The sequence below is a fragment of the Sinohyriopsis cumingii genome, chromosome 4 (genome assembly GCF_028554795.1).
Source record: "Sinohyriopsis cumingii isolate HCF-2022 chromosome 4, ASM2855479v2, whole genome shotgun sequence".
Classification (NCBI taxonomy): Eukaryota; Metazoa; Mollusca; class Bivalvia; order Unionida; family Unionidae; genus Sinohyriopsis; species Sinohyriopsis cumingii.
Window position 1 is genome coordinate 35814877 of NC_142964.1, and position 13781 is coordinate 35828657.

The window sequence follows — 13781 nt, forward strand, 5'->3', positions numbered from 1 at the left end:
AACAAAATTTGAAAAATTATATATGAAAATACAATCAGTTGGATAACAGATTCACTGACGTTAATTTGCAGGTGTGTCAATATATCAATCTCTGACTGGTCCAATTCAAGTAGCACATTAAGTGTTAGAAATTAATCATGTGACCATGTGTGTGGAAAACTTCAAGTAGCATGACTGTATTGTAACCAGCAATTGTATAAACAATGTCTACTTTAGCTTACTTGCCAATGAGGTGTTAATAATTAAAAACAAAAAACTGGGATCAAATCATCCACACTTTTTGTATAACATATGGTTAATAAATTAAGTGTGTCTTAAGTTTCTTAGTTGTTTACTAACTGTATGTAACAATCACAGTTTGTTGATGTCTGTACAAATAAAGTTGATTGACTGAACAGTATTGGGCTTAATACATTTCAGAATAATAAGCAACATCAATTATTGGCTCACTGGCAGCTATAAGAGTTGTAAAATATGATGATAAAAATGACTGCAATTTATTAGTTTTCCATAACACATTTAACTGTGAGATATCAATTCATATTTGTTTTACTTTTTACATTATTATGATGACATCAACATGCAAGTCTAGATGAGCAGAAATGCCATCCAGCTTAAACAAGATTTGCTAACACAAATAGGATAACATTATACATTCATTTATGTGTATGCACAAGTGAATGTCCTAATAAAGTCAAATAAACAAAGTCAATAGATATATTCATTATTTTATTTCAACCATTATTGAATATACAGTACATGTACTGCTATCAAATACATGTACAGTACATGTACTGCTATCAAATACATGTACAGTACATGTATATGATAAGATGATATCGTAAAATAAATATGTGCAGAATTCAATTATCCAGAAAATTCATTAATCCAGATATATTCACCAAGAAAAATGGTGTCCTGATTAATGAGGATTCACTGTACATAGTTAGTCTTTCACAATGGAGGTGATCAACTGGCAGTAGTGGTTTATTCTGGAAATTTTAAGCAAATTAAGTACTATATTTGTAAACTTTATTGCAATTTAATGTCACCTTCCATAACCTTCTTGAATTTAAAAATGAATAAGATTTTCTGTTACATCCCCAAATTTTTATGATGTTAGTCTATTCTTCTGTTTTTTTTGTTTCTGCCATTGCCAGTCTATTCTGCTAAGTTTCCTTTTGTTTCTGCTATTCGAGCCTCAAGTACACTAATCTGGTCTAACCATTGACGATTTATGTGATTGATGTCCTCAAGTTGTCGCTTCAGTCTAGTCAATTGGGCTGCATTTCTCTTCTGTAAGATAAATGAGAATGTCACTATTGTATTTCAACCAAACAGGGTGAATTCATTCACTTTCTTCAGTATCAATTTTCCTGTTTCTGACAAAATTATAGTTAAGAAAAAGGTGTTTTCATCAGTGCTCACATTTCTGGATAAATCTTTAACAGAAGTTGGGGTTCCATTTTCAACATATGCAGACATATGACAATTTTGTGATTCCAAGCTATAAAAAAATCCACAGAAATTGGTTACCACAGATTCACAACAATCACAAATCGACAAAAATTGGAACTGTAAAAAAAAACCCACCACAAAATGCAAAAAAAATGGGACTGTACAAATAAAAGTGAATTTATGGTATAACACCTTAGGTTCTGATCACTTTATCTAATAAGGAAAACAGCAGAAATGTGTTAACTTTGCAATTATGGTATAAGGGTAAATTTCTGTTTAAAAGGTTTGCACATTTATAATTTAAGAATATGTCTGCATGCTTAATTTTTATGATTTTGGCACTTGGTGTCACAAACTATTTAAATCCTAAATTTGCACAGTGATGAATGTTTACCACTTCCCACTTCATTACAAAAGTCTTGAAAATGAAACCATGTGAAACTTTCCTCATCCACTATATTCAATCCAACCTTCTATACCACCCATATGAATTTTTTAGGCAGATTCTGCCAGAATTTTAGGTGGATTCAGGGTGTATGCCACCTAAAAAAACCAAATTTCAGATGAACTTTAGGCAGACTGGGAATACAGCTAGGGTGACAGACTGAATCTGTCTAATAGTTAAGCGTACTATTTCTGTTATTCCTCCTAATGGATAATTGTTAGACAGAGAAGATCCGATTGTCCAGTTCATTTTCCTACTTTAAGATGGATTTTGGACTTAGAGTGATTTTAGCAGAAATGTTAGTCATAATTTTGAACTTTGTCAAAAGAACTACAAGCATAGATGAATCTTGGGACTTAGAAATTTGGTGCAAGGTGGATTTTGGACTTTCTCTGATGTTTACTCTGAAAAATAATTTTTTGCTTCCTATTAAAATATACTCTTCAAAAATCATACCCTAGTGAAAATGTGACTGAAATTTCAGAGAAATCACAGTGAAAATTTTGTGACATTCACTCAAATGTCCTTTTTTCACTAAAATTACATTATTTTAGATTTTAACAAAATGTCTGCAAATATCAATGCAATTTTGTTATTGAAATTTCACTAACTCTGCAAACATTTCTGAAATTATCAGTGAGAATTTGTGATTGAAATTTCATTAAGAGTTTGCCAAAAATTCTGAAAATATGGTGATATTTTGTGATTGTAATATCACTGACATTTCAGTAAAAAATATCAATAAGATATAATGAAATTTATTTTTTATTTCTTGTACAAGCTGAATGATTTTCAGCAACATTTATATTTCCTGTTTCTGATAGCTGTAATTTTATTGTTATTTTGGGAACAATAAGTTCTTTCCACATCTTTCCTTTTTTAAAAATTTTGTTGTTGTTGTTGCTGTTGTATTTTTGTTTAACTTCAAATGGACTTAACTGCCCTCAAACAAGATTGTTTTCTTGTTTTCCGTGTTAAAATAGAATTTCACTTTTCTCCTGACCTGAATCTGATTTTCCTTGATTTGGACCCTTTTTTCACTATTGTCTCTGAAACTGTTCCTTTTTCAAATAAATTTTTTTTAATGCTCTATCCGGTCCCATTCTGCAACAAGTTTTCTAGTAAGTATTTGTTCCATATATTATATAAAAGATGATCGCTGTAAAGAGCTTTCTGATTGGTCAAAACTGTACTTGACCAATGAATCATCTTTAAACAGAAACCAATGGGAATGAGCATGCTTGCTAAACATGGCAATTTGAATTTTCGAGCGAGATATGAGTTGGAATAACCATTTGAAAAATGTGCGGCAATGAGAATAGCTTGAATGCAAAGTCAATGGGGATGTAATTGGTCAATCTGTATGAAAACTGAACGCCAGGACAAGCATTTTGCTTTTTGTGACATAAAGAGCTTTACAGTAGCAGCTAACGTGCTAAATATGACAAGGAATTGAATCAGGATGATTGAGAAGTTATATAACTCCAAACTGATTAACTTCCAGAATTTAAGGATGGCAAACATATAGATCACTGGTGGGAATTGTTGATATTGTTGCAAGATACCTACGTCTATCAAAGATAGTCATATCTCTGTGGAGTTTTTTGGCCCACAAGTAGAATCATCCTTCATTATCATGAGTGGTATTATTGTTTATCAAAATATTCTAGTTTTGTTAGAATTCAATGTAAAATATGAGTAAATATATCATGATAAATATTTTTCATGGCCGCTTATGGAACAAGGACTAATTCAAGAGACAACAACAGCATCATAGTTTGTACATTAATCAAAAATTAAGTCTTGAGTACAACAGTGACATAAGGCAGGCTCCTAGCATTTCTTCTTTTCATAATCAATGTCTCAAATGGATGATTTTCTGTAATTTTGCATCATTTTTACAGTTGAATTTTTCAATGCAGGATACTATTTCATATTTTATATACGTTTATGTGTTCACAGATGCCTGTGCATATGTTCCAGGCTTGATACTTTGATTTTTAAAATCACTTAATTTTGTATTGTCAATCCAGATTCTTCACATCATGTTGTATATACTGTATATATTAGGTAGATTAGTTCTGTAACTAATTAAGTTTACCTTCTCTAAATAAAATCTTTATTATTATTATTATTATTACTATCATTATTATTATTATTATGACTCCCATATCTCTTGCCTTGCATGTCATATAATTACAACGGCTGTATAATTTGGTTTCATGTACACTGAAATATCACCTTGGTTAATAAAGTCCTGTTTAATTCATATCCATTATTTATTTGAAACCTTTTGAAATGTCTAAAAAATTTACTTAAACTTCAGTAAAATAATATATAATGATCAAAAAATTTTGAAATCTCACCAATGTTTTAGTAAACTCTCATAAAACTTTAAATCAAACGTCACTAAAACTGAAGTGAAAGTTTTGGCCAAAATTTGTTTGAAACCTCACCAAACTTTCAGTGAAATGAAAAAGACAAATGATGCCATCATGGATTAGGTTTTATATGCAAGAAAAAAATGAGGACAAGAAAAACCTAAATCTTATTTAATAATGTTTGTCAAAATAAAATTTATGATCCATTTTAAAAATTATTGTGAATATTTATCATTGAATTCCAATAATGTCTAAGAATCATTAGGCAGTTTAACAGAAATCTGAAGCAGACTTTTTAATGGATGATATTTATGTAGAAATTTTAGGCAGCCCTTTTTTTAAATTTTTAAATTTTGGGGCCTGTTTTTATTTGAGGTGGAAATTTCAAACGTTTTTTTCTTTCCAGGTAGAATTTTATTTCAGGCGGAAATCTTAGATGGATTTTTTTGTTTAAGTGGAATCTTAAGACAACTAATCTGCATATTTCACCTAAAATTCCAACAGAAAGCCACCTCAAGTCCGCATGAAATTTGCCTAAGCTTCTTTAAGTTTATAGTTAGGCAGAGAACACTTAAGAAACCAGTCTGAAGTCAACCTAAAGTCTGCCTGGAAAATTTTGTACAGGATTTCAGGCAGATTTTTATTTCACATGGTAATCTTAGATTCTTTTTATTTAAGCAGAATATTAGAACAACTAATTTGCATATTTCACCTAAAATTCCGCCCTGAATCTACCTGAATTCTGCTTGAAATTCGCCTAAGCTCCTTTAATATGAGCAATTATGGTTTAGGCAGAAAGTGCTTAAGAAACCTGTCTGAAATCCGCCTGGAAAATTTTGTACAGGCTGTTCTGGCATTGTGTTTGGGTCAGTATTTGCTCATCCTACAACTAGGCACTCAATAACCTACTTGTGTTGCTTGCAATAAAGCATCAACTAAACCATCCAGTCTAATCAACCTGTTGTTATCTACATTCACTTTATCGTATTGAAAAACTATATTCTATGTACCTGACTAACATACTGGTACTGAAGTATTTTTATTACTGCTGTGCCCACACAGAAAATTCCTGTTAGAAAATCTGGTCTCCAAAGAGTTTGATTTTCCATAATTTTTTTAATATATCTGCAGAATTTTAACAAAAAAGTTTGGAATGGATGGCATCCCTGAAAAAGTGACCATATGATGCAAATGGCACAAATACAGGTGAACAATTTATCTACCACTTTAAAGTAAGACTTCCTTACATGCAATACTTTGATAGCTTGATTAATCTGGGCTTGCACTTTCTTCTCAGTTTCTATCTGTAAACAGATGAATAAAGTTATAAATAAGTTAAATATTTGATGATGGATTGTAGCATAAAAGCGTATAGAAGATATAATTACACAGGACACTAGTTTATAGTTGGTCTACACTACTTTTGTTAAAGTAATTACATTTTATTTATATGCCATCTGAGAAGAAACCTAGCTACGACATCATATCCTTGACATTGTCAAGGTTATGAACTCATACCATATCATGTAAAGGAGCAAATAAAAGTATTGTTAAAGTAAAAAAGAATAATTGGGTAAAAATATCTTCCCTAAACAGATCATATTTTGATCAAAGTTGGGCTTGTGATGAAGTTATTATGCTAGTATAAGATAAAATATATTGGTATAGTTACACTAACCACACCTTGTCCTCCATGAAAGATAATGTGAGATTCTTGCAGTAACTTGTTTTCCAAATCAGGGATGCTATAGTATATTTGGACATTCTGTGACATGTTATTTAATACATGCCATTTACTAAGATATGTCTATATTTCCAATAAGTATGCAATGTCCTTCAATGGCACATGAAAAAATCTGAGGCTGAATACAGAAGTATTTATCAGATGAAATAATACGGTGGACAATCCAAAAGAAAATGTTGTATAAAAAAGGTCAACACTATTTTACATTCATTTCTATAATGAAATTCAGCAATGCTGGTATTAAATAAGGGAACTATTAAATTTCTTTCATTAAATGTATGGATGTGATGTGATGTGATTTGGATTTTTAACGTAGCTTTAACAATTTTTCAGCCATATCGCAATGATGTCTGCAGTGTGGCAGTTTATAGTGATGTCTAGCATTGGGACATCATGCCGCAGACATGTAGCATGATGTCCTGCCCAATCACATTATCATGACACCAGGCCGACCAGTCCTAACACTAACCTCTTAATGCTGAACGCCCATTGAGGCAGCTGTTAGTACCATTTTTGTAAGTCTTTGGTATGACTCAGCCGGAGATCGAACCCATGACCTCCCACATCCGAGGCAGACGCTCTAACCACTAGGTCACTGGAGCAGTCAGTAAATGTATGGAACATCATCAAATGTTTTGACAATATGCTGAAAAAGCACAGGCTGTGAATCACACCCAGATGCTCTATGGATACATACATGCTTGTTTTAGTAGCCCATGTATGAAGAAGCGGTACTGATATTAGTTCTAAGAAGAAACTATGACTGTATAATACAAGTTTTAAACAAAAGGACCACACAGGAGGCTAACAGAACTTCTATTCAATCTGTTTCATCACAGAACAATGTTTCATCATAGTACATGTTGATCAAATTCAGGTGTCTCTTAAGACTGGTTGTACTATTTCATTTCATTGAACCCATGACCTCCTGCATACGAGGCAGATGCTCTAATCACTAGACCCCGGAGCGGTTCAATTCCATATGAATGGAAACCTTGAAAGACAATGTGTGAAACATAAAACATTGGAATGAGCAAGAGTAATTAAATTAATCTAACGAACTATGATCCATAACTTGTGTGTATGTGTGTAAATGTGTGTATGTGTCTATGTTACAACTGGCCTTGATAAATAGACATTATTCATATCATGACATGCATAGGAAGCCAACATTCCTAAATGAATATGTTGAAATAAGGTCAATACAAATACAGTGGAACCCCGCTATAACGCGATAATTGGGGTCCACAAAATTGGATCGCGTTAATATCGGGGTCGCGTTAATGCAGGGTTTTAAAGTATTTTACTTTTTTCAGAGAACAACCCTTTCAATTTCCAGCTAATAAAGCAGGCACTATTTACTTGTCAACTGATTGCATCTAATAACACCGCCAAGCCCAGCAAACATGTTGGCGGCTTTCATTTTTTGATGTTTATTAAATTGTGAAAATCTTTTATCAACCACTGCATTGGTTGCTGCTTGCTTGTGTACGCAGTTAAAGAAGAAACACATGTCAGCTATTGCTTGAGGAACGATTGTATACAGAATTAATTGAAGACAATCACAAAGACGACTTACTGGCTTTACTCATGGATCAGTAACAAGCAACGTTTCCTATAATGTTTATTTTGGCATAACACTTCAAGAACCTGGTGAAATTGTTAAATTTCAGAAACCAAGCCACGATCGTATTATATTCGAATTCATACCTGAACTCTTCCCAAAATGATAATAAACATTTTACACATTATTTCTCGTACCTTCAAACGAAAGTATTTTCCTGGGTACGAGAAAAATACACATACATTATTTTAAATTTTTGGAACCATGCTACGATCATGTTCTATATCGTATTATACTCGAATTCATACATGATCTCTTCCCCAAAATGATAATAATTTGTTTGTTGCGCAAAGTGCAGAGAACGAATGGCATTTGTGAACTTGCGTTTCCATAACAGTAACATATTTTTTATTAAAAAAATAGGAAATTAATAATGAGTTCATAAGTAAACCTCATACACATAAAAAACCCAATCACTAAGTGCAGTAGGTCTGCAATGGCCACGAGTCACTTTTTAAAAAATATTTTTTTAAAGCTGAACGCATGTACAATTTCATACCCTTTCAATTTCCAGCTAATAAAGTGGGCATTTTTTACTAGTCAACTGATTGCGTCTAATAACACTGCCAAGCCCAGCAAACATGTTGGCGGCTTTCGTTTTTTGATGTTTATTAAATTGTGAGAATCTTTTATCAACCACTGCATTGTCTGATGCTTGGTTGTGTATGCAGTTAAAGAAGAAATACATGTTGGCTATTGTTTGAGCAATGATTGTATACAGAATTAACTGAAGACAATCACAAGGAAGACTTACTGACTTTACTCATGGACCAATAATAAATAGCATTTCCGAAAATGTTTATTTTGGCACAACACTTCAAGAACCTGGTGATATTGTTAAATTTCAGAAGCTATGCCACGATCATATCATATTAAAATTCATACGTGAACTCTTCCCCAGAATGATAATAAACGTTTTACACACTATTTCTTGTACCTAAAAAAAAAAATAAAAAAATTCCCAGTACGAGAAAAATACACATGTATTTAAAATTTCAGGAACCACGCCATGATCATACTAAATCTGAATTCATATGCGATCTCTTCCCCATAATGATAATACATTTTTATACACTGTTTCATGTACTTTGGAAAAAATGTTTTTTCCACATGCGAATAAGTAATTTCAGGAACCACACCACGACCGCATTATATCCGAATCTGCATTATAGCGGGGCGTGTTATAGCGGGCTTGTACTGTATATCTTTGTTTTCCCTTAAAGTGATAAGCTCATTTCAAACGACAAGTTTAATGCATAGTAAACAATGATTATACAAAAGCCATATGCCCAAAAAAGTCCAGCTTCTGACTGTGATGATCAAATGTACAAAGTTATATGGAAGCATAAACAGATGACTTTAAAAGAGTCCTAGTGATGCAATGAACCTAAATATTGCTAGATCACTACCCCACTTGTGTAATTCTGTTAATGTGTTCATAAATAAATAATGCGTGGTGGCACCTTTAGGAATCATAAAATATTTCATCAAAGTGAACACATCCATAACAGATAAACAAACAAGAATGCCATGCATAAAGTAATAAAGACATTATGTGTACAAATATTTATTGGTCAAGTCTGGGACCCCCCAAAAGACCTCATTTTCAATCCTAAAATAAAGCCATGCATAAAATTCCAAATTCATCATAATAAAAGGAAGACACTTAAAACTGGTCTTAAAATGTTTATAATCTTATTCAGAGATCAAAAATTGTAAGAATCACTGGAGACAGATACTGTCTATTATTTTATTTCCAAAATGTATAGCTTAGATCAATTTAACCAATTCAAGGGATGGCAGCCGTAGCCTCCAGGTTCCACTTTTAAGGAAGAAAATTACTATTACAGTAAATCTGCAAATATAGCATGCATCCAAGTATAACATGCACATGTATATTACGCCCATTTTTTCTACTGTGCATAAAAATAAACTAGAATACCCGTGGACATACATAACCCATAGGTCAGGGGTGCACAACCCATGGCCTGCTGGCCAGATCCGGCCTGCAAACGTATTCTATCCAGCCCTCAGGATAAATTAAAATAACACAAAAATCTGGCCTGTGTACAGTAATTATATTAAAGAAATCAGAAATCCACTGGGCTGCTAAAAATAAAATTATATAAAACCTTCATATCAAGCAGTAGTTTATTACAACATTTCTTAACCTTTACTAAGTTGATGTTGCGGCCCTTGAGTGGTCTTTGAAAATGCAATCTGGCCCTTGGCTGAAAAAGATTGTGCACCCCTGCCATAGGTTTTCGTAAAGAAAAATAAATGACCAAAATCTGTGCTACCTTCTTTTCCTTATAAGCATAGTATAAAATAGTACTGTATGATGAATCTTCCTTTCTGTTTACCATTGAATCCCTAAACTGTCTCACATCCTTCTCTTGATAAAAGGACATACCCAACATTTCAACCAAACTGGCTCAATTCAAAATTAGTTTCCTCTCCTTAAGCCATCTCAATTATTCCACAATGATGCCACATGCTCTCTTTGTTAAATGTAGATGAAAGCCAAATAATGGATTCTGTAAATGTGAAATTCTTCCAAAAGTTGATTCGTCAAGCTCTGAATCTGACTACGACAGCAAATCAGACTTAGTATCCTAGGCCTTAACCGTCAACGAAACATGCCCAGCTGAGATTATGGATATTTTTTCAAGATAGCCAGTATGATGTAAGTTGTGAAGGTTTTGAAATGCAGACACCGAGGAGGATGCTACTAGTTATGATACAAGTGATGCTGAATAAACTTACTTTATCTAGCCTAATGACTGCAGCATGAACTACTTGTTGTATGACAATGTGTACGATGCATTTTTTTAAAGCTGCAGTATTGTATGTATGAACAGTTATTTATTTAATACCCTTATTATATGTAATGTTATGGCTTTATTTGGTGTTATAGAAGTTCACAAATTCAAATTAACAAAATCGTTATAATTTATTTTTTAAACTTAATAACACTGATATACTGTGCTACAGATGTTCACATTCTAAAAATATCTCTATGGCAGTTTAAGATTTTAGTAAATATAATTACATTATCGCTCTTCATAAATTAGTAAATTATTCAATTGAAGATGTTGATTTTATTATGCTGATCTTGTCTTCTTGTTATTATATTGTCTTTAAACTTCAAAATATTTAGCTGAAAGGTAAAACATAACTATATAATCAACATTGGACTCTTTTACTATTTTGAACTTGGTTCATTGTTTGAATTAGGAAATGAGTCTTTTTTTAATATTACTACAACATGATAATATGAGTAAAGCTCAAATTGCATAACACACAGACATATATACCCTGCAGGGGTGCATGGTAGAGAAAAACTTGGATAAGAGGCATGCTGTATTCACTATTAAATTTACAGTACTTTGTTATTGCAAATATTAATACCTCTGTGTAAATCTGTTTCAACTCCTCCTCAGAAACTGAAATTTGCTTTTTCAGTTCAATACACTCTTTCTCCAGTGCTGCAGCTGTTGTCCCTGAGAGAATATCATTAGTAGCTTTTGGGTTTTTATTAAATTCATCATCTGAAATGTGAAGTATATATATTCAAATATATAAATTCAAATTACTATCAACTGAGTTTTTCAGTATTCAAATAATAGTTTAAAATATTTAAAACTTTCAATATGATGCTTCAAAAATTTAACATGTATGAATTGTTTGATCAAATAACATTGCTCTCTGCTATATGAAAGCCATTTCTGTATAGACTTGTTTTGTACAAGTGACCATTAAAATGGGAAAAGTCCTATAAAAATCCCCTATCCCTCTTCACAAGCGACATGGCTTTCTTCTTTACAAATATACATTTTCATCCAAGCTAAGAGAACCATAGGATTACAAATTATCACATACATCTATCCCTTGATAACTTGTACACAGCGGGGTCCAAAAACACAGATGGCATAATGTAAGTGAGGTCACATGTTACCAAGGGACATCTAGAAAATGAAAGAGGGGATGCAATCCTGGCTAGATGTCATGAAGATTGCAAACGGGGTATGGTAGTGCTGTTTAATGGCTGAATACTTGTTTTATAATAGTGTTGGGAATATCTGTCATTAAACAGTTTTATCTAGTGATATATTTTGCTTTTCTGTATGAATTACCTTTATTTTCAAGATAAATCTCTTAAAGATTGTGAAAAACATGGCTCCAAGAGGTTTCAAAACACACCATTTATATATGTGTGACTTGCTGTGTACCTGCATAACACTGTGGATTACATCACTGCTTTATGCACAACAAAACAAATTTTCTTTTTTTAAAAAAACAACTAAAGGACATTTATTCCATGAAAGAAGTGTCCCCTTTGAAATTCAATTTTGTAAAATCGTTTTATTAGTAAGATGCTATAATTTTATTGCAAGTAATAGTGAAACTTGTGCTCATCCTTGAGCAGACATCTGAGTGCCGATTTGGGAATTTTAAGTTCACTATAAACTTTGTAATTCACTTCTCTATAATGAACCATATCCATCAAAGAAAACTTTCCATTCACCATGTGTTCATTTCATCTGGTTGCCTTGCTATCTTTGATAACATCTGTATCATTTCACTTGGTTGTCTTGCTATCTTTGATGACATTTCACTTGGTTGTCTTGCTATCTTTGATGACATTTCACTTGGATGCCTTGCTATCTTTGATGACATTTGTGTCATTTCACATGGTTGTCTGACATTTGTATCATTTCACTTGGTTGCCTTGCTATCTGTGATGACATTTGTGTCATTTCATGTGGTTGCCTTGCTATCTTTGATGACATTTGTCATTTCACTTGGTTGCCTTGATATCTGTGATGACATTTGTGTCATTTCATGTGGTTGCCTTGCTATCTTTGATGACATTTGTGTCATTTCACTTGGTTGCCTTGCTATCTTTGATGACATTCGTGTCATTTCACTTGGTTGCCTTCCAAACTTTGATGATATTTGTGTCATTTTACTTGGTTGGCTTGCTATCTTTGATGACAAAAGTGTCATTTCACTTGGTTGCCTTGCTATCTTTGATGACATTTGTGTCATTTCACTTGGTTGCCTTGCTATCTGTGATGACATTTGTGTCATTTCATGTGGTTGCCTTGCTATCTTTGATGACATTTGTGTCATTTCACTTGGTTGCCTTGCTATCTTTGATGACATTCGTGTCATTTCACTTGGTTGCCTTCCAAACTTTGATGATATTTGTGTCATTTTAGGTGTTGGCTTGCTATCTTTGATGACAAAAGTGTCATTTCACTTGGTTGCCTTGCTATCTTTGATGACATTTGTGTCATTTCACTTGGTTGCTTTCCAAACTTTGATGACATTTGTGTCATTTTACTTGGTTACCTTGCTATATTTGATGACATTTGTGACCAGGACAATTTAAGTAGTTTAATTCTCTTACTTACACAACAATATTCAACACAACACTATCCTTCTGTTAAATACAGCATACATACAGTCAGAATTCCCAATACTTGGTGGCTAAATACAGTACATATAATAGGAATTCCCAGTAACAGATGGCTAAATACAGTAAATAATGCAGGAACCCCAGAACCTGGTGGCTAAATATATCACATACTACAGGGAAACCAACATCCCAAGGTACCATGGCCTCTGTAGTTTACAAACCAAATATACCAAATTAGTCACAATGTTCCAAGTCAATTAGTACAAAGTTCCACTGATTGCTATGTCTCATTTGATCTGCCACTGAATAATGAAAAAAGGTCACTAGAGCAAAAAAGTAGGTCACTGTGTCCTCAAATTATATGACCAGATTCAATTTGATAATTGTACATGCAAATGTCAAAACAGAACTGAAAGCATAAACTTTATGCAATCTCTAATGCATAAAAACTAGGTATTATATCCAATTTTTCTAGCAGCATGTAGTATTTGCCAAAATGAATGCACCCATAAATTGCTAAGGCTGCATAACAGTTTCAAGGAAATGGAGCTAAATGCAGAAATTTAACATATGGTAGTAACAAGATCCACAGGCTGATGGCATATACAGGCCTGAACTATTGCCCATTATGGTCAAAATACTGAAATAAACAACAACAACACGACTGTTGGACAAGTGATATTTTTGTCTTGCTTACGTTTTCA

General features: G+C 32.9%; 1 protein-coding gene across 2 annotated transcripts in view; it reads right to left on the minus strand.

The window, feature by feature from the left end:
- Positions 1-744: 744 nt before the first annotated feature.
- Positions 745-13781, minus strand: part of LOC149800930 (uncharacterized) — a 67963-nt gene continuing 54926 nt past the window's right edge. For both annotated transcript variants that reach the window (XM_089954237.1, XM_089954236.1), the window contains exons 8-10: positions 11064-11203; positions 5532-5588; positions 745-1296 (exon numbers count right to left, since the gene is read on the minus strand). In XM_089954237.1, the coding sequence (XP_089810363.1) occupies positions 1162-1296; positions 5532-5588; positions 11064-11203 (332 nt within the window). In that variant the 3' untranslated portion in view covers positions 745-1161. The remainder of the gene's footprint in view (positions 1297-5531; positions 5589-11063; positions 11204-13781) is intronic.